The following is a 20,636-nucleotide window of genomic DNA, read 5'->3' on the forward strand; positions in this document are numbered from 1 at the left end:
CTGCACACAGCAGCTACACTGACCTTCCTAAAAAACAGCTCTAATCCAACTGCTCAGAAATCATGGTGGTTCCCTTCTCTCTAAGAAACTTAATAGAATTATAGACTATCAGGTGGGGCAAGACCTAATGAATGAAACTAGTCCAGTGATTCCCAAACAACACACTAAGGAATGTCCACATCAGAATCACCTCAAGGTTTTGTCACAAGTACAGAAAACTAGGCTCTTCCCAGGGCTACTGAACCCAAATCACCAGGGATGGGTCTCTGGGCATTATAGTTTTCACAAATGTTCAAAATTTTAAGGCACTGATCTAGTCTAAGCCTCCATCTGTGTTTGACTCCCTGCTGCACCATTCTCACCAGTCTTCAGCAATGGTGAACTAGCTACTTGATAAGCAACAAATTTATCTTTGGGTGTCTCTGACAATGCACTGGTTCTAGTTATGCTCTTCAGGGCAACATGGCACAAGCCCATTCCTTTCCACACCACAGTGATTCTCATTATTGACACAGCCAGCCTGGCTCCAGTGTCTTTCTCTCTTTTTGAGGTCCACCCCCATTCCTTCATTGACCCCAACATCCTTTCATTAGAGTGTGGCTCTCAGGGACAATCCTTGAGGTCCAGTATGGTCGGATGGCCCAGGGTGGGGCAGGATTACCTCCTCTTTCTTGCTACAATCTCTACTTCTCTAAGTAGAGTCTAGACTAAGATCACAGGAGCTAGCTCACTTTACTGACATATGTCATAGGTCAAATTTTTATAACCTCCCCAGAGTTAAGGTGAAAACTCAATTTGTACTTTATGAGGCAGTGCATAGACTTTGAAACCGGACTGAATGGGTTCAAATAACTGCCTCTGCCACTTACTACTAAGTGTCCTTGGATGAGTTATTTAACCTCTCTGTGCCTTATTTCTATGTCTACAAAATGGAAATAATAACTTTGCCAACCTTATATAGTTGTCGTATAAAGTATATGTGCGTACACATACATATATAAATATATATACACAGACATACACGTATATAACATATACATACCCATATCTATATTTATCACTTAGAGTAGTGCCTGACACATCATAGTCACTAAGTATTACTATTATTATTCTACCAAAAGGCCTATTGTGAGAACACCAACTATACTTAAAATCAGAAATATTATCTTGTTTAGTATAGTTTTGGGGACCACTTATTTTCTCTTCTTTTTAAAGCCAAAACACCTAAAAACAATAAACCTCCTCTCTCTTGGAGGGGAGGAAGACTATCCTCTACCCACTCTGGGTCCTTTCTAGCTAGGCTAAAAATTAAATTGACATGAGACTGAATAGCAGGAGAAACTCAAACAAAGCTTTATAACATGTATACATGGGAGAAACTGAGAAAATAGAAATCGAGCAACTTGTCATTCTGACTAAGTTGCTCACTTAAGTATTTTTCAGCTCAAGATAAGGAAGGTGTTGGGGTAGTAGTTTGGGATTTCAGAGGGGAAGAAGACATTTCACATGGAGATGGAAATGCAAATGTTTGTCAGACAACTCTTTACAGGGCCACCTATAGAGAATGTGGCTGGAGAGACAGAATTTTTGATAAGATGGGCTTGATGGTGCCTTTCTTATCACACCTATTTTACATTATACTACAGCTATCATATGGTAGTGGCTCCTTCCTGGAACAGGGCTTCTATGTTAAATTCTTTAGGCAATTTGGGAGGGGAAGGTCAAATGTCCTTCAGAGAAAATAATCAAGGTAAAGAGACATATTTTGATGTGGCCAATTTTGATTTCCCACACTCTGGAAAGGGAATCAAGTCTTGTGTTTCTGCAACATCAACAGTGGCTACCTTACATTTCAAAAATCTCAGAAACGCCCCTGGTTCTCCAGAAATTTACATACATTTCATAATTTATAAATAATTCAAAGTTTCTCCTTTGAACACTCATTTATTGGACAAAATATGCATTTGCAATGAGGAAAAATCTGTAAATAAATGGATAACCACCCAAACATTTAAAAACAAAATGAGGGAGGCAACCAAGATGGTGACATAGGAGGCTCCTGACTCCTCTCCTCCCATTAACACACTGAATGTAGGGCTATATGCAGAGCAATCCCCTCGAAAAGAGATACAGAAACTAGCTGAATGACTCCTACACATTGAGTGAATGAGAAAACACCCACGTCAAAATGAGTAAGAAAGGCTGAGACACACTCATCATAAACCCCACCCTCAGCACAGCACTATACAATCAGGAGGGAACTCCAAACTCCTAGCTTTTTCCCTGAAGAGCCAAAAGTTTGGACTCCACATCTATCCCCCCAACTTTTTAACTCCCACCTGAGGGTTGGGCCCCCAAAACACCTAGCTTTGAAACCAAACAGGGCTTGCATCCACAAGACCCACAAGAGCATAGCAAACAAAGAATCAGTTGTTAATGGACACACAAGCACTATCCCCCAAGGGCTCAACACAGAGGTAGTAGGCAAAAATGCCTCTCTCTCAGCCTTTCCCTGAAAGAAATTTATCTGCATACTTTAAAATCTGCTGCCTGAGGGCCAGGCTTCCATTTAGCATGCATCTAGGGGCTGGCTACAATCTTCCCCAGAGACAGGGGAAGCCAGCAGAGACCTCCCCCACCTTCTCCCTCCAGCCCACTCCAAGTCACCCTGGAGAAGGAAGGAGCTTATACACATGTCTACAGCCCAGCTTTTGTGATTGCAGCCTGAGGGATGGGTCCACAGATTTCCCGGCTCTGATAGCCAACAGGCCTTTCATTTATGAGTCCTACAGGACTGTAGCAAACAAAAAAGCAGTTTTTAATGGGAGCAAGAGCACCACTCCAATGGCTACACACCCAGGCCCAGCACAAAGGGAGTAGGCAAAAATGCCCATCTCCTAGTTTCTCACTGGAAGAGGCTTAACTACAATCTCTCCTACCTGAGGGTCCTGCTTTTAATCAGCCTGCATCTAGGTGCTGAGTGTGATCCTTCTCTTTGGGACACTGACAGGTCTTGGGACACCGACAGGTCTTGGGACACCCTCAACTACTGGGTGCCACTAAGAAAAAAAAAGTGGCTTGGACAATCACAAAGGTTTGAGAGACAACTAGGAGCCTGGGCCAGGCTGACTGATGAGGTTCATCTCCTACACAAGACAACTCTGTCAAGACTGGGAGAGGTGGCTGTTTCATCTAATGTGCAGAAACCAACACAGAGAGTCAAGTACCATGAGAAACAAAGAAATATGTTCCAAACAAAAGAACAAGATAAATCTCCAGAAACAGATCTTAATGAAATGGAGATAAGTGATTTACCTGATAGAGAGTTCAAAATAATGGTCATAAAGATGCTCATCAAGGTTAGGAGAGCAATGCATGAACAAAGGGAGAATCTCAACAGAGAGATATAAAATATAAAAAAGTATCAAACAGAAATGACAGTGCTGAAGAATACAATGCCTGAACTGAAAAATTTAATAGAAGGGTTCAACAGTAGACTAGATCAGGCAAAATAAAGGATCAGTGAACTTGAGGACAGAGCAGTGGAATTCACCCAATCAGAGGAATAAAAGGCAAAAAGAACGAAAAAGGGTAAAGATGGTTTAAGGGACTTATGGGACACTATCAATTGGACCAATATATGCAGTATAGGGGTCTTGGAAGGAAAAGAGAAAGGGGCAGGAAGCTTATTCAAAGAAATAATGGCTAAAAACTTCCCCAACCAAGAAAAGAAACAGACATGCAGATTCAGGAAGCCTGGAGAGTACCAAAGAAGATGAATCCCAAGAGACCCACATAAAGCCATATTATAATTAAATGGTCAAAAATTAAAGACAAGGAGAGAATCTTAAAAGCAGCAAGAGAAAAGCAACTTGTTACATACATGGGAACCCCCATAAGACCATAAGCAGATTTTTCAACTGAAACTTTGCAGGCCAGAAGGGAATGGGATGATGCATTCAAACCACTGAAAGAAAAAAACTGCCAACCAAGAATACTCTACCCAGCAAAGTTGTCCTTCAGAACTGAAGGAGAGATCAAGAGTTTTCTAGACAACAAAAGCTGAAGAAGTTCATCACCACTAGACCAGCCTTACAAGAAGTGTTAAAGGGAGTTCTCCTGGGCTGGCCCCATGGCTTAGTGGTTAAGTGCATGCGCTCCGCTACTGGTGGCCCAGGTTTGGATCCTGGGTGTGCACCGACGCACCGCTTCTCTGGCCATGCTGAGGCCGCGTCCCACATACAGCAACTAGAAGGATGTGCAACTATGACATACAACTATCTACTGGGGCTTTGGGGGAAAAAAAGGAGGAGGATTGGCAATAGATGTTAGTTCAGAGCCAGTCTTCCTCAGCAAAAAGAGGAGGATTAGCATGGATGTTAGCTCAGGGCTGATCTTCCTCACAAAAAGGAAAAAACAAAAAAGGGGAGTTCTTCAAGCTGAAATGAAAAGACGCTAATTAGTAACAGGAAAACATGAAAGTATAAAACTCATTGGTAAAGTCAAATATATAAATTGAGGGGCTGGCTCTGTGGCTTAGCGTGCACTCCCTACTGGCTACACACCGCTTGTCAGGCCATGCTGAGGCAGCATCCCACACACAGCAACTAGAAGGATGTGCAACTATGACATACAACTATCTACTGGGGCTTTGGGGAGAAAAAGGAGGAGGATTGGCATGGATGTTTGCTCAGGCCTGATCTTCCTCACACACACACACAAAAAAGATGGGTATAAGTCTTTAAAATTAAAAAAAAAACAACAAATATATAAATTGAGAACACTCTAATGTTGTAATGGTGGTGGGTAAATCATAACTCTAGTATGAAGTTTAAAAGAAAAAAGTATTAAAAACAACTACAACTACAAAATTTGTTAATGGATACACAATGTAAAAAGATGTAAATTGTGACATCAGAAACATAAAATCTAGGAGGGGAAGTGTAAAAGTGTAAAGCCTTTTTATGTGTTAAAAGTTAAGTTGTTATCAGCTTAAAATAGACTTATATATATATAAAAGATGTTTTACACAAGCCCCATGGTAACCACCAAGCAAAAACCTATAGTAGATACACAAAAGATAAAAAGAAAGGAATCAAAAGCATACAACTACAAAATCATCAAATCACAAAGAAAGAGGGCAAGAGAGGAAGAAAGGAACAAAGGAATTACAAAACAACCAGAAAACAATTAACAAAAGGACAATATTAAGTCCATATCTATCAAAAATTACTTTAAATATAAATGGAGTAAATTCTTTAATCAAATGACATAAAGTGGCTGAATGAATTAAAAACAAGACCTAACTATGTGCTGCTTACAAGATACCGGCTTCAGCTTTAAGGACACACATAGATTGAAAGTGAAGGAATGGAGAAAAATATTCCACGCAAAAGGAAACCAAAAGAAAGCAGGAGTAGCTACACTTACATCAAACAAAATAGACTTTCAGCCAAAGATCGTAAAAAGAGACATGAAGGTCATTATATAATGATAAATGGGTCAATTTATCAAGAGGATATAACATTTATTTTATTCACCAACACAAGAGAACCTAAATTTATAAAGCAAATATCAACAGATCTGAAGGGAGAAATAGACAGCAATACAACAGCAGGGGACATCAATACCCCATTTTCAACAATGATAGATCTTCCAGACAGAAAATCAATAAGGGAACATTGGACTTACACTACGTGTTAGACGAGAAGGACCTAACAGACATATATAGAACATTCCATCCAAAAGCAGCAGAATATGTATTCTTCTCAAGCACACATGAAACATTCTCCAGGATAGATCACATATTAGGTCACAAAATAAGCCTTAATAAATTTAAGAAAATTGAAATAATATCAAGTGTGTTTTCCAAGCACAATAGCATAAAATTAGAAATCAGATTGGAGGTCAAGATGGAAGCATAGGCAGACTCTGAACTCACCTCCTCCCATGGATAACAAATTTACAACTACTCTTGGAAAAATTACCACTGAGAGAGAACTGAAAACTGGATAAAAACAACCCCTGTAACAAGGGACAGTCCTGACTGAGGTGGAAGAGGCAGAAATTCCTTTCTGGAGAGAAAAAAAGCCACCTTCACAAGCTGTGGCGCTTCATGGCCAGCTGGGAGCAATGGGGGGACGTAGGGGATCTGAACAGGGGAGCGTTACTGCTATAAGCATCCTTTGGACTCAGCACAACTGAGACGAGTGTCATAATAACTGGCTTTGCTGGCTACTAACCACAACGGGGAATACCCCCAAAAAGCTATTGGACATAAGAGAGAAAAGCCAGCTCTTAAAGGGCCCACACACAAATTTATGCATTTCAGAAAGCAACCTAAAATCACCAGAAAGAAAGGTGCACAGTCCTTTGCTGAAAAGAGACTCACCTGATAGGTTCTGGGTGCATCTCAGCGAGAGGTGAGAGCTCTCCAGGGACTGAGACATTGGCAGCATCCATTATTGTGACCTAGTACAGGTGTGCTAACACAGACACTGGCAGATGCCATTGGAGTTCTTCCCCTGGCCTGTTAGCCAGCATCTGCCCCACCCACTAGAGCACCGATTTAATTCAGCTCAGCCAGGGAGGCAGCTGAGGACCCATCAGCAAGCCCTTGGGCAACTTGTGGGCCTGCATAGGCTACGTGCCTGGATCCTCTGCAGCCAGGCGAGTGGGTCTGCCTCTGCAGGGCACGGCGTGTGTGAGGAGCAGGTGGAGTATGTGGGGCCTCTGCAGTGGAGCAACTGGGTCCACTTCAGGGGACCAAGGTGCATGCACAGGGCAGGACTGTGTTGACTGTGTGTGTGGCCCTGTGGGCGGTGGGGCTTGTCAGCTGCAGAAGACTTGTGCTTCTCAAACAGCCACATAGGAGATTGGCCCCACTTTCCAAAGCCTGAAACAACTGGGCGCTCGCATGCCTGAGGCAAGCCCCACTCAGCTGCAATCCTGAGAGAGCTGACAAGAGCCTTACAGGCCAGAGGCCTATAGCAATTGTAAGCCCCTGAGCCTAGCAACTAGCCGTGCTGGGGGCCTACTCACCTAACAGAAAACCTGCAACAGGAGTATGCTATTAGACCTTGTAGCCAAATGTGCTGGGGCTGCCCACATCTGATAAAGTGACTGAGGGGTCCACAGCAGCCACACGCAGCTGAGCATTACAACCAGCTAGCCAGGGGGACAGCCTAGCTTCCCTGGGCACCTGCAGCAAGAACAACTCTGCCACAACAGAAGGACACATGTAGCCCACACAGGGGACACTCCTGGAACATTTGGAACTGGTGACGAGAGGGAAGCACACTGCTGGGCCTCATAAGGTATCTCTTACATAAGGCCACCTCTCCAAGATCAGGAGACGTAGCTGATGTACCTAATACACAGATACAAGCACAGAGAAAGAGGCAAAGGAATATGTTCTAAATAAGGGAATAGGACAAAACCCCACAAAAAGAGCTAAATGAAACAGAAATAAACAATTTACCTCACAAAGAGTTCAAACAAAATGTCAAATGGATGCTCACTGATCTTGGGAGAAGAATGGATGAACTCAGTGAGAATGTCAACAAAGAATTAGAAAATATAAAAAAAGAACTAATCAGAAATGAAGAATACAATACTGGAAATGAAAAATTCACCAGAGGAACTCAAAACCAGAGTAGGTGATACAGAAGAAGGGATAAGTGAACTGGACAAAAGACTAGAGGAAATCACCCAAGCTGAACAGATAAAAGAAAAAAGAATTAAAAAGAATGAGACCAGTCTAAGGGACCTCTGGGACAACATCAAGCTCACTAACATTCGTATTACAGATGTCCCAGAAGGAGAAGAGAGAGACAAAGAGGCAGAGAAACTATTTGAAGAAATAATAGCTGAACACTTCCCTAACCTAAGGAAGGAAACAGATATCCAGGTACAGGAAGAACAGAGAGCACCAAACAAGATAAACCCAAAGAGGCCCATACCAAGACACAGTATAATTAAAATGTCAAGAATTAAAGATAAAGAAAGAATCCTAAAAGCCGTAAGAGAAAAGTAACAACTACACACAAAGGAAATCCCATAAAGCTATCAGATGACTTCTCAGCAGAAACCTTACAGGCTATAAGGCAGTGGCATGATATATCTAAAATGCTGAAAGGAAAAAACTACAGCCAAGAATACTCTACCTGGCAAGGTTATCAATCAGAATGGAAGGAGAGATAAAGAGCTTCCTATACAAGCAAAAATTAAAGGAGTTCACCACCAAGAAACTAGTCCTACAAGAAATGCTAAAGGGACTTATTTAAGTGGGAAAGAGAAAACCACAAATAGGAATAAGAAAATTATCAAAAAAAAAAAGCTATAAAATCACTGGTAAAGGCAAAAATACAGTAAAGGTAGCAGATCAACCACCTATGAAGATAATATGAAGGTCAAAAGACAAAAGTACTAAAGTTACCTATTTCCATGATAAGAGGGTAACGGATACATATACACAAAAAACAAGGTTAGATATGATATTAAAAACATAAAATGTGGGAGGAGGGGAGAGAAAGAGTAGAGCTTTTAGAAAGAGGTCAAACTAAAGAGACCATCAACTTAATATAGATCACTATACACGTAGCTTATTATATATGAACCCCATGGTAATCACAAACCAGAAACCTATAATAAATACACAAAAAATTAAGAGAAAGGAACCCAAACATAATACTAAAGAAAGCCATCAGGGGCCAGCCCAGTGGCGCAAACGGTTAGGTGTGCACACTCTGCTGCGGCGGCCCGGGGTTTGCCGGTTCAAATCCCGGGCGCGCACTGACGCACTGCTTGTTAGGCCATGCTGTGACGGCGGCCCATGTAGAGTGGAGGAAGATGGGCACGAATGTTAGCCCAGGGCCAGCCTTCCTCAGTGGAAAAGAGGAGGATTGGCATTCGATGTTAGCTCAGGGCTGGTCCTCCTTACAAAAAAAAAAAAAAGAAAGCCATCAAACCACAAGGGAAGAGAGCAAGAGAAGAAAGGAACAGAGAAGAACTACTAAAACACCCAGAAAAAGAAGTAACAAAATGGCAATAAGTACATACTTATCAATAGCTACTTTAAATGTCAATGGACTAAATGCTTCCATCAAAAGGCATAGGGTGGCTGACTGGATAAAAAAACAAGACCCATATATATGCTGCATACAAGAGACACATTTTAGACCTAAAGACACTCACAAACTGAAAACGAAGGGATGGAAAAAGATACTCCATGCAAATGGCAATGAAAAGAAAGCTGAGGTAGCAATATTATATCAAACAAAATAGATTTTAAAACAAAAACTGCAACAAGAGACAAAGAAGGGCACTACATAATGATCAAGGCAACAATCCAACAAGAGGATATAACACCTGTAAATATCTATGCACCCAACACAGAAGCACCTAAATATATAAAGCAATTATTAACAGACATAAGAGGAGAAATAGACAGTAACACAACAGTAGTAGGAGACTTTAACACTCTACTTACACCAATGGATAGATCATCCAAACAGAAGATCGACAAGGAAACATTGGCCTTAAATGACAAATTAGACCAGACAGACTTAGTAGATATATACAGAACATTCCACCCAAAAATGGAAGAAAACACATTCTTTTCAAATGCACATGGAACATTGATCACATGTTAGGCCACAAAACAAGTCTCAATAAATTTAAGAAGACTGAAATAATACTAAGCACCTTTTCTGACTACAGTGGTACAAAACTAGAAATCAACTACAGGAAGAAAAGCAGAAAAGCTACGAATATGTGCAGATTAAACAAAATGTTACTGAACAACGATTGGGTCAATGAAGAAATCAAAGGAGAAATAAAAAAATATCTGGAGACAAATTAAAATGAAAATACAACATGCCAACATTTATGGGATAAGGCTAAAGCAGTTCTAAGAGGGAAGTTTATAGCAATATAGGCCTACCACAACAAACAAGAAAAATCTCAAATAAACAATCTAACAGTGCACCTAAAGGAACTGAAAAAAGAGGAACGAACAAAGCCTGAAATCAGTAGAAGGAAGGAAAAAATAAAAATAAAAGCAGAAATAAATGAAATACAGACTAAAAAACCAATAGAAAAAATCAATGAAGCCAAGAGCTAGTTCTTTGAAAAGATAAACAAAATTGATAAACCTTTAGCTTGACTCATCAAGAAAAAAAGAAGGAAGGCTCAAACAAATAAAATCAGAAATGAAAGAGGAGGAATTACAACAGAAGCTCAGAAACACAGAAGATTATGAGAATACTATGAAAAGCTATACACCAACAAATTGGATAATCTAGAAGAAATGGATAAATTCTCAGAATCATACAACCTTCCAAAACTGAATCAAGAAGAAGTAGAGAATTCAAATAGACCAATCACCAGTAAGGAGATCGAAACAGTAATCAAAAACCTCCCCCAAAATAAAAGTCCAGGATCAGACAGCTTCCTTGGTGAACTCTACTAAACATTCAAAGAAGACTTAATACCTATCCTTCTCAAACTCTTCCAAAAAGTTGAAGAGGAGGGGAAGCTTCTTAGCTCATTCTATGAACCAACATTACCCCAATACCAAAAACAGAAAAGGACAACACAAAAAAAGAAAATTACAGGTCAATATCACTGATGAACATCGATGCAAAAATCCTCAACAAAATACTAGCAAATCGAATACAACAATACATTAAAAAGATTATACACCATGATCCAATGGGATTTATTCCAGGGATGCAGGGATGGTTCAACATCCATAAATCCATCAATGTGATACACCACATTAATAAAATAAGGAATAAAAGTCATATGATCATCTCAATAGATGCAGAGAAAGCATTTGACAAGATACAGCATCCTTTCATGTTAAAAACTCTCAACCAACTGGGTATAGAGGGAATATACCTCAACATAATTAAGGCCATGTATGACAAGTCCACAGCTAACATCACACTCAACGGTGAAGAGCTCAAAGCTTTACCTCTAAGATCGTAAACAAGACAAGGATGCCCACTCTCACCACTTCTATTCAACACAGTATTGGAAGTCCTAGCCAGAGCAATCAGGTAAGAAAAGACATAAAAGACATTCAAATCAAAAAGGAAGAAGTAAAACTGTCTCTATGTGCAGATGACATGATATTATATATAGAAAACTCTACAGACCCCATCAAAAAAACTGTTAGAATTAATAAACAAATTCAGTAAAGTTGAAGGATACAAAATCAATATAGAAAAATCAGTTGCATTTCCATAAACCAACAACGAACTATCAGCAAGTGAAATTAAGAAAACAATCCCATTTACAATGGCATCAAAAAGAATAAAAACTGAGGCATAAATTTTTTTCCAGTTTTATTGAGAAATAATTGACATACATCACTGCATAAGTTTAAGGTGTATAGCATGATGGTTTGATATACATATATTGTGAAATGATTACAGCAATAGGTTTAGTTAACATCCATCATCTCACATAGATACAATAAAAAGAAAAGGAAAAAAATTTCTCCTTGTGATGAGGAATAAATTTAACCAAGGAAGTGAAAGACTTGTATGCTAAAAACTATAAGACCTTGATGAAAAAAATTGAAGACGACACACATAAATGGAAAGATACTTCATGTTCATGGATTGCAAGAATTAATATTGTTAAAATGCCCATACTACTTAAAGCAATATACAGATTTAATGCAATCTCTATCAGACTTCCAATGGAATTCTTCGCAGAAATAGAACAAAAATCCTGAAATTTGGAACCACAAAAGACTCAGAATAGCTAAAGCAATCAAAGCTGGAGGCATCACGCTTCTTGATTTCAAACTATATTACAAAGCTATAGTAATCAAAACAGTATGGTGTTGGCATAAAAACACTTAGATAAATGGAACAGAATAGAGAGCTCAGAAATAAACTCACGTGTATATGGTCAATTAATTTACGACAAATGAGCCAAGAATATACAACAGGAAAAGGACAGTCTCTTCAATAAAGTGTTGTGAAAACTGGACAGCCACATGCAAAAGAATGAAACTAAACCACGATCTTACACCATACATGAAAATCAACTCAAAATGGATTAAAGACTCGAATGTAAGACCTGACGTAAAACTCCCAGAAGAAAACACAGAGAAAAAGCTCCTTGGCATTGGTCTTGGCAATGATTTTCTGGATTTCACACCAAAAGCAAAGGCAATAAAAGCAAAAATAAACAAGTGGGACTATATTAAACTCAAAAGCCTCTGCATAGCAAAGGAAACCATCAGCAAAATGAAAAGGCAACCTATGGAATGGAAGAAAATATTTGCAAACCACATACCCAATAAAGCCTTCATATCCAAAATATACAAGGATCTCATAAAACTCAATAGAAAAAAACGCCACAAATAACCCAATTTAAAAATTGGGCAAAGGACCTGAATAGACATTTTTCCAAAGAAGACATGCAAATGGCCAACAGGTACCTGCTCAACATCACTAGTTGTCAGGGAAATGCAAATCACCACAATGAGATATCACCTCACACCTGTTAAAATGGCTATTATCAAAAAGACAAGAGATAACAAATCCTGGTGAGGATATGGAGAAAAGGGAACCCTTGTGCACTGTTAGGAACGTAAACTGGTAAGTCCACTGTGGAAAACAGTATGGAGGTTCCTCAAAACATTAAAAAAATAGAAGTACCATACGATCCAGCAATCCTACTTCTGGGTATATATCCAAAGGAAACGAAATCATTATCTTGATGAGATATCTGTACTGCCATGTTCATTGCAGCATTATTCACAATAGACAAGTTATGGAAAGAACCTAAGTGTCTATCGACAGACGAATGGATAAAGAAATGTGGTATATACATATATATACACACACACACAACAGAATATTACTCAGTCTTACAAAAGAAGGAAATCCTGCCATTTGCAACAAAATGTCTGAACCTGGAGGGCATTATGCTAAGTGAAATAATCCAGCCAGAGAAAGACAAACACTACATGGTGTCAGTTATATGTGGAATCTAGAAGAACAGAAACACCAAACTCACAGAAACAGAGAGTAGAAAAGTGGTTGCCAGGGTTCTGGGGGGTTGGGAAAAGGGAGAGGTTGGGAAAAGGGTAAACACTTTCAGTTATAAGATGAATAAGGTCTGAGTACCTAATGTAAAATATGGTGACAATAGTTGATAACACTGTATTGTATAATTGAAATTTGCTAAGAGAGAACTTAAGTGTTCTTACTAGAAACAGATAACTATGTCAAGTGATGGATGTGTTAACTCAATGAGGGAATCCTTTCACAACGTATACATACGTCAAATTGTTACATTGTACACTTTAAATATCTTATAATTTTATATGTCAATTATACCTCAATAAATCTGAAAAAACAAATAAAAACAAAACACTGTGGACAGATATTTAAATGCCAAACCTAAACATCAAGAGACAGAAACTGGGAAGCAGAAATCACTTCAGGTGGAGATTTCACTTTCAAAGGTCCTGAGCATTGTCGGCATCTATATCCTTGGGGCATGCAAAGAGACTGTCTACACCACGCTTGAGACAAATTCTTTACACTTTTCACTAAGACTCTGAAGGCTTGGGAAGAAATAGTCTTCCCACTTTATTTGAAATTGAATTAAAAGGTGAATATAAAACCAACGATGTACCAAGCGCCAAAACCAGAATTAGAATAGATGAACTTCTGATTTCAAGTTTTGATGTTGGAAAAAATTTACCTGGACATTATTATAAGTTATCAACATATTACAAATTATCCCAAAGCGTCTTTATTATGAAGTGACTAATTCCAATGTACATTACGTTAGATATGTAAAATTTGTTACTGCTACACATTTGAAAATAACATAATCAAATGTGGTTTATTCTCTTTTATAACCTGAGACCTACTTTCCAAATCCTCTTTGATCTGAGAACTCTTTAGAAATTGGAAACTTGAAATATTGACTCTCCTTACCTGATGTTGGCTCAACAGTAAACGCTTCATGAGACTGAATCAAAGTGATATGAAATTCGAAATCTACAGGGCAACTGCACTGCAAAGGAATAACATAATTTTTGCTGCAAAAAAAAGAAGAAAATATTATTTTTCTTTATACCTAGCTCTTTCGGTATTAAAGAGTAGAGACTTATGTTATGTAATGAACAACCACAATGATGACAACAGTCAACACTGATACAATAATTCCCGGGTGCCAGCCATCCTACGCATTTCCCAGATACTAACTGTTCTGATCCTATGACGTGGTACTATGATTTCCTCACTTACAGAAGAGGAAACTGAGGCACAAGAGAGGGTAAGTGTCCTGCCCAAGGGGGCAGAACCGGGATTTAATGCACGTCAACTGTCCCAAGTGTCCACACTCCAAATACCTCTGTCCTTGCTGCCTCTCGAGTACTGTCAGGTTTATCCTATTGGATACTCACAGTCACAGGGAAAAGGCGTCTCTGCCACACAGCAGGCCCCAGAGAACCTAGGACACGCTGAATAAACAGGCCTTACAGAAAGCCTGGGAAGCCCCTGGCCTCTACCGAGTTTGGAACCAGACTGCGTTGAAGAAACCACACTTTGGGCTGTGTTTGAAATATGCTAGAGACTCTTTATTTGGTTAGAAGTCCAACAACCAGTAGAGGACCCAGAGAGGGTCTGTGTATTCAGAAATGCTCTCTCACCCAACACTCTGTGTATTCAGAAATGCTCTTTCACCCAACACAAGACCGACTTCTGAGTAAGTTTGAGGTTGTTGCTTATGGCACCACAGGAGCTGTTGCAGCAGTGGCGTTCTGAGAGCCCTGAGCTTCCCCTACCATCCTCTCCTTCCATCAGGCCAAGCCCAGGTCGGCCAGGTGGGATGAGTGAGGCCTGGAGAAGCAGAGCTCTCCAGTTGTCATTTGACATCCTATGCAGAGCTGGGGCAGGTTACCTGGGGCTCCTTTCTGCAGCTGGACGTTGAGCTCCTCCTCGAAGTGACTCAGCCACGCTCTCTGTCCCTGCCTGTCTGCGCCAACTCCCTTCTCGGGGCTGTGCATCTCCTCTCCACCTCATAACACCCACACCCTCACGGCCCATCACGCTCTCCCGCCCAGTGGATGGTCCCTACCTCTTAACCTTTAGGATGAGGACCTCCCTGCCAACTTCCCTTCCCCCTCACATCTCCCAGTTCACACTCCTGGGAGAATGCGATTGTAATCACTTTGGGCAGAGCTGCAGTGGGGCCCATCTGACCTAGTCTGTCTGTGGACATTTCCCATCAGGACTCACTTCCCTACCTGCCCAGCGCCTGTCTACTGGGGAGACTCCCAGGGAGGCTCTAAGTCCTATGAAGGCACAGCTAAGTCTGCTTGCTTCTCCAGCGTAAACTTCAGCAAAATCTGAGTCCCGCACAGACTGAACACTCAACAAATATTTGTTGGAGCAAAGTGAAATAACTCTTTTTCAGTAGCAGTTTTGGGGATATAGTACAATTCAAATGTGGTTTTTTAAAAACTATGCCAAAGCATTTTTATTTGGCTTTAAATTCATTACCTTTTTAAAATTTCTGAAATATTCCAAATATAAAGAAAAATACAGAGAATAATAAAATAAAGATCCCTTTGTCCACTACCAAGCTCAATCAAATCTTTTGCTTTGAGTAAATCAATGTTTTATTTTTAAAGAAATAAAACATTGCAGAACAGTTGAAACTTCCTGTATACCTCTCCCCTATCCTCTACTCCTTCCTCCCTCCCCAGGGGGACCCCTACCCTGTATTCACTGTCTATCATTCCCAAGCATTTTTATAATATCACTACATATGTAGGTACCCATAAAATATATAATATTGTATTATTTGTTTTCAAATATTGTTCTGAAACTTGCTACTTTTGCTCAACACTATGCTATTGAGATTTATTCATGATGATACATTGATAAATGATTATAAATAAAATGATTCATTCACTTTAACTAGTGATGAGTATTCTATTATATTCCATTATGCTATATCATTCTTATTTATCTACTCTCTTGCTGAAGGGCATTTAGGCTGTTTGAACTTTTTCACCAATGCAATGTGGCAATGACAAGCCTTGTGTGTGACTCCTTATGCATCTGTACCAGAGCTACTCTAGTTAGGTAAAAATATCACCTTTACTAGATACGGCCAAAATGCTCTCCACAGCCCTTTTACCAATTTATACTTCCACTAGCAGCATATAAGAGTTACTGTTGCTTACCAACACGGGATTTTCAGACATTTTAAGTGCTTCCAACCTGACTGGGGTGAAATGGTATCTCATTTGATCTTCATTTTCATTTCTTTGAGGTTGAGCTTCTATTCATACGTACCCATTTGGGTTTGCTCTTCTATGCCTGCACATAGCCTTTGCGTATTTTTCTATTGGGTTGTTCTGTTCTCTTACTAATTTGTAAATTCTAGATATTAATTTTGTCAGTTACATCCATTGATATAAATTCTAGATAAAGGTCATTATACTGAGTAATCTCTTCAGCCTACAGTGAGATGAACACTTCATAGGTTTTTTACCAAACTCATAAAGCCTGTCCTAAATCAGGCTCCACTTGAAGTATCCAGTCCGTTTTAACTCTCTGAGATGCGACCTAGTTCTGAAATACAGAGTTCACAAAGGTCATTATATTTTCAAGGCAATTCAGCCGCAGAGACACTCAGGCCCCACTGAACATCAGCTACTCGACAGCACTGGGCAGATAAAACTAACGTTACGAGTTACATACGCCCCTCAAGACGTAGGTAGCCTCGGGTAAGGGTCAATGTGAAGTGTTAAATTGCCCAAACTGCCCAGTCTCTGAAGAACAGGCCAGTGACTCTCATGGCCACATGGGCTGTGAGGCCTTCTGGTCAGTAACCCAAGGGGGCTGCTCAGAGCTGCCCCAGTAAGGTAGAGGCTGCCGCTCAGGAATCTTCTGCTAAAAGCTGCATGTTTGCCTTTTCCCGAACTAAAACAAAAAAACTCCGGGGGCTTTTTATATATGCCCAATTTTTAACTAATTTCAGAGCTCTGATAATTCCCATAGAAAAGGTGTCAGGGTATTTGTTTAATGATGATTACATGAAGCCAAATTCCTGATGCATTAGTCAGTCTGGAAGAACAAACAATTCCTTAAGGGCACAAAATTCCAAGTACCTTGATTCAGAAGCAGACACAGCAGTGCAAGTAATACAAATTTCAGTGGAATCACCCAACTTTGCTTTCATTGCTGCTGTTCATATTACGGATGTCAAATTAGTGTGGATGGCCACCATAATCATAAACCAAGGACAGTCCAGATTAATTTGGGTCAAAAGGAATTTTGGCAAATATGAAGTTTAGCTTATTTTTCATATTTGAAGTTTTTCATATTTGAAGAAACAGAATCCCACTAGATTCGGGGGGAACTTAAAAATTCTAAACTAAATTTCCATTGGTAAATACCATTAAAACTGATCTACAATGAAGAAACATGAGTAAATATACATATCTTATGCCTATTAATTCATATCTTATGCCTATTATTCCTCAGACACAAATAGGAGCCTGAATTAGAGTTCTAAAACTTATAGGATGCAGCCAATTAAAATATTAAAGCAGACAAGAAACTAGTACTTTTGGAAGTAACCATAATGTTTATCCCTGTTACTTTATTATTTAAACATCTTATCAATTACGCTAAGGCTATGTATAAAAATATATTAAGCACTTTAAAAAAATTATCCCCTATTTTGAATAAAATCCAACCCACACCTTTTAAATACTAGACTTATATTATGATCATGTACAAATTGTGCCTATTGGAAGAGTGTATAAATTTGCATTACAGAAAGTAAATAGAAAATAACAATATAAATTCAAATTTCTTTCTCATATCTTCTCTAAGTAAATGCTAGTAGAGGGCCAGACATTGCATTAATTTCCAGTTAACTATTATAATGTTTGTTTTTACCTTACCCTGATATTATTTTTATCATTTACCTTAAAATTTAACATCGTGTTTGTCAAAGGGGTAATCAAGGATTTTTTTGAGAAGGAATGATCTTGTGAACTTATTGTAGATAACATAAAATAAAATTTCCTCCCTAATTCAAAAATCTCAACGTCTAGAGAGTAGAATGAGCAAGCCATCCTGTCACCAAAAGGATTTGACTCCTTTTTGGAGAATGAAGGTGAACTGACAATGAGCCTCACAAATGCTAACTTATTATACGATGCTGGGTTCAGACGGCGCAATAAATTAACCATTAGCTATTATGCTTGTATAAAATTTGAGGGAAACACCATCAAAATAAAGGGAAGCCTCCCCACAGAGATTAATGGGTTATTTAAACTATAACATAGACTACAACATGTCAATTTAGTAGGACTTTTCCTTTGTCAACTGCTCATTGATACAGAAATCATTTATAGACCAAAAGATGTGAACAGCAATGATGTATCTGTGTGACATTCTTTCTCTTCCAAATGTACAGAAGACTCATGAAAAAATTGAGTCTGAGAGAGCTTTGGGACTACACATTATGACAGTTTTAAAACAAATCTATAAATTCTTCGACACTGCTTCCAGTGAGAGGTAGAGTCTATGTCTCCTTCCCTGGAACCTGAGCTCTGTAACTACTTAACTACTAGAATACAGTGGACATGATGCTGTACCCATGTCTTAAGACCAAGCCTGAAAAACTGGTATCTCCCACTTCTCTTGGGATACATACTGTGGAACCTAGCCACCATGTTGTAAGAAAGCCCAAGCAGCCTGTGGAGAGATCCACATGGAGAGAACAAGGCTCCCAGCCTTCAGCCCAGCTGAGTTCCCAGATGGGAATGTGAATAGCTAGCACGCGAGGGGATCATCTTGAAAGTAGAACTTTCAGTCCCCAGCTGAGCAGCCCCAGCTGACTCTACAGGGAGCAGAGCTGAGCCTTCTCCATCGAGCCATGCCCAAGTTGTAGATCCATGAGCAAAATAAATGATTGTTGTTATTTTAAGCCACCACTTCTAGAGTGGTATGTTACACAGCAATAGAAAAACAAGACCACATAATGTATGATTCTATTTATTTAAAATGTCCAGAATAGGCAAATTTATAGAGACAGAAAGTAAATTAGAGTTTGCCTGAGGCTGGGAAGTCTGGAGGGGGAATGAAGAATGGGTATGGGGTTTCTTTTTGGGGTGATGAAAATGTCCTAACATCGATTGTGGTGATGGTTGCATATAGTAAAAACTATCGAATTGTACACTTTAAATTAGTAAATTTTATGACATGTGAATTATATCTCAACAAAACTATTTTTTTAAAGTATAAATGCCAAGAGAAAGAAGCTCTTCATTCTAGACCTGCAGCCGTACCCTCATCTCAGTCCCTGCCCCGCCCCTCTGTGGAACTGCCATGGGCCAGCTTGTGCACAGTCCCTGACAGGCCATTTTGGGGGCTTCCCACAGCCCCCTCAGCTGTCAGCCCAGTCACTCAGTGTTGGAAGCCCACCTTCACCTTGGCCGCCAGCCTTACCACTCCAAGCCTCTCTCTGCAATTTCCCTATGTGTTGTCTCCCTTTGTTAAAGTATGAGCCAAACTGGCTGGGTTTCATTTGTGCATTCTTTAGGTAAAGATCTCTTTGGTGATGATGATGATAGCTAACACAAATCACTAACTATACGCTAAGCACTGTTCTTAGTACTGTTAAGTATTAAAAACTTTTAACTATTATTGTTAACTATTAGTAAATTCTATTTTAATTCATTTAATCCTCAGAACAATTCTACGAGGCAGGTACTCTTATGAACTGCATTTTACAGATGAGGATTCTGAGAGGCACAGAGAGGTTGTTATTTTTCACGGTCACACAGCCATCATGAAGAAGAGCCTGGATTGGAATCCAGACAGAATGGCTACAGGGCCTTACGGGTCTATGCTGTTAAACGTGACACTGCATTGCCTTGCTTCCTTTTCAGTTTCTTTTCTGAAAGTCCTCACAGGTCGAGCAGGTAACAAAAATGAGTGGAGGGCTGAGAGATGCGATAGGGAGTGGTGGGGACTGTGGCGAGCTGGCAAAGGCACTGTCCTCTAAAGAGGCAGCTTTTATTCCATCCCAGCTGAACCATTTGTCATCATGCAGAAATGTGGGCCCAGTACTGCTGGATCTTCCTTTTTTTTTTTTTTTAAAGAAAAGTGGGAATTAAAATTTTTATTGTGAAATCTTTTCATTTTTAAATGTTGGCAGCTAATTCAAATATTTTTTAAAAATAAACTGTATGGGCCACCACCACGTGGACCAAACCAAGCAGGTCAACAGTTTAATTAAATCAGAAGCCAAAAATTGGGGGCCAGCAGCCCAAATTCAGAGTGGGTGAATGCATGAATGAATGAATGATGAAGCAATGACAAGTTGAGAATTAAAAGTAGTAGTTTTCAACAGACAAGATTTGAAGATTGGTGGACCACTTCTTCACTCCCTTCCAACAACCTAAAAATTCCTTAGAAAACTATCCTGGGCTTTAGCTTTCCATAAGGAGGTACAAATGGAAAGAGTGAGGTGAAGGGCTAAGAGGTGAGTAGAAAGAGGCAGTGCCAAAGCTAATGGTGGAGTCAGGTGCCCCATCTCTTAGGAACACAGTGACAAGTGGATGGTGG

At 39.6% G+C, this 20,636-nt stretch overlaps 1 protein-coding gene across 1 annotated transcript in view; it reads right to left on the minus strand.

The window, feature by feature from the left end:
* CFAP221 (cilia and flagella associated protein 221) overlaps nucleotides 1–20,636 on the minus strand; it is a 97,330-nt gene that overhangs the window by 57,963 nt on the left and 18,731 nt on the right. The window contains exon 7 of the mRNA XM_058548822.1: nucleotides 13,974–14,077. Within this exon, the coding sequence (XP_058404805.1) occupies nucleotides 13,974–14,077 (104 nt within the window). The remainder of the gene's footprint in view (nucleotides 1–13,973; nucleotides 14,078–20,636) is intronic.

The sequence above is a fragment of the Diceros bicornis genome, chromosome 10, assembly GCF_020826845.1.
Source record: "Diceros bicornis minor isolate mBicDic1 chromosome 10, mDicBic1.mat.cur, whole genome shotgun sequence".
NCBI lineage: Eukaryota > Metazoa > Chordata > Mammalia > Perissodactyla > Rhinocerotidae > Diceros > Diceros bicornis.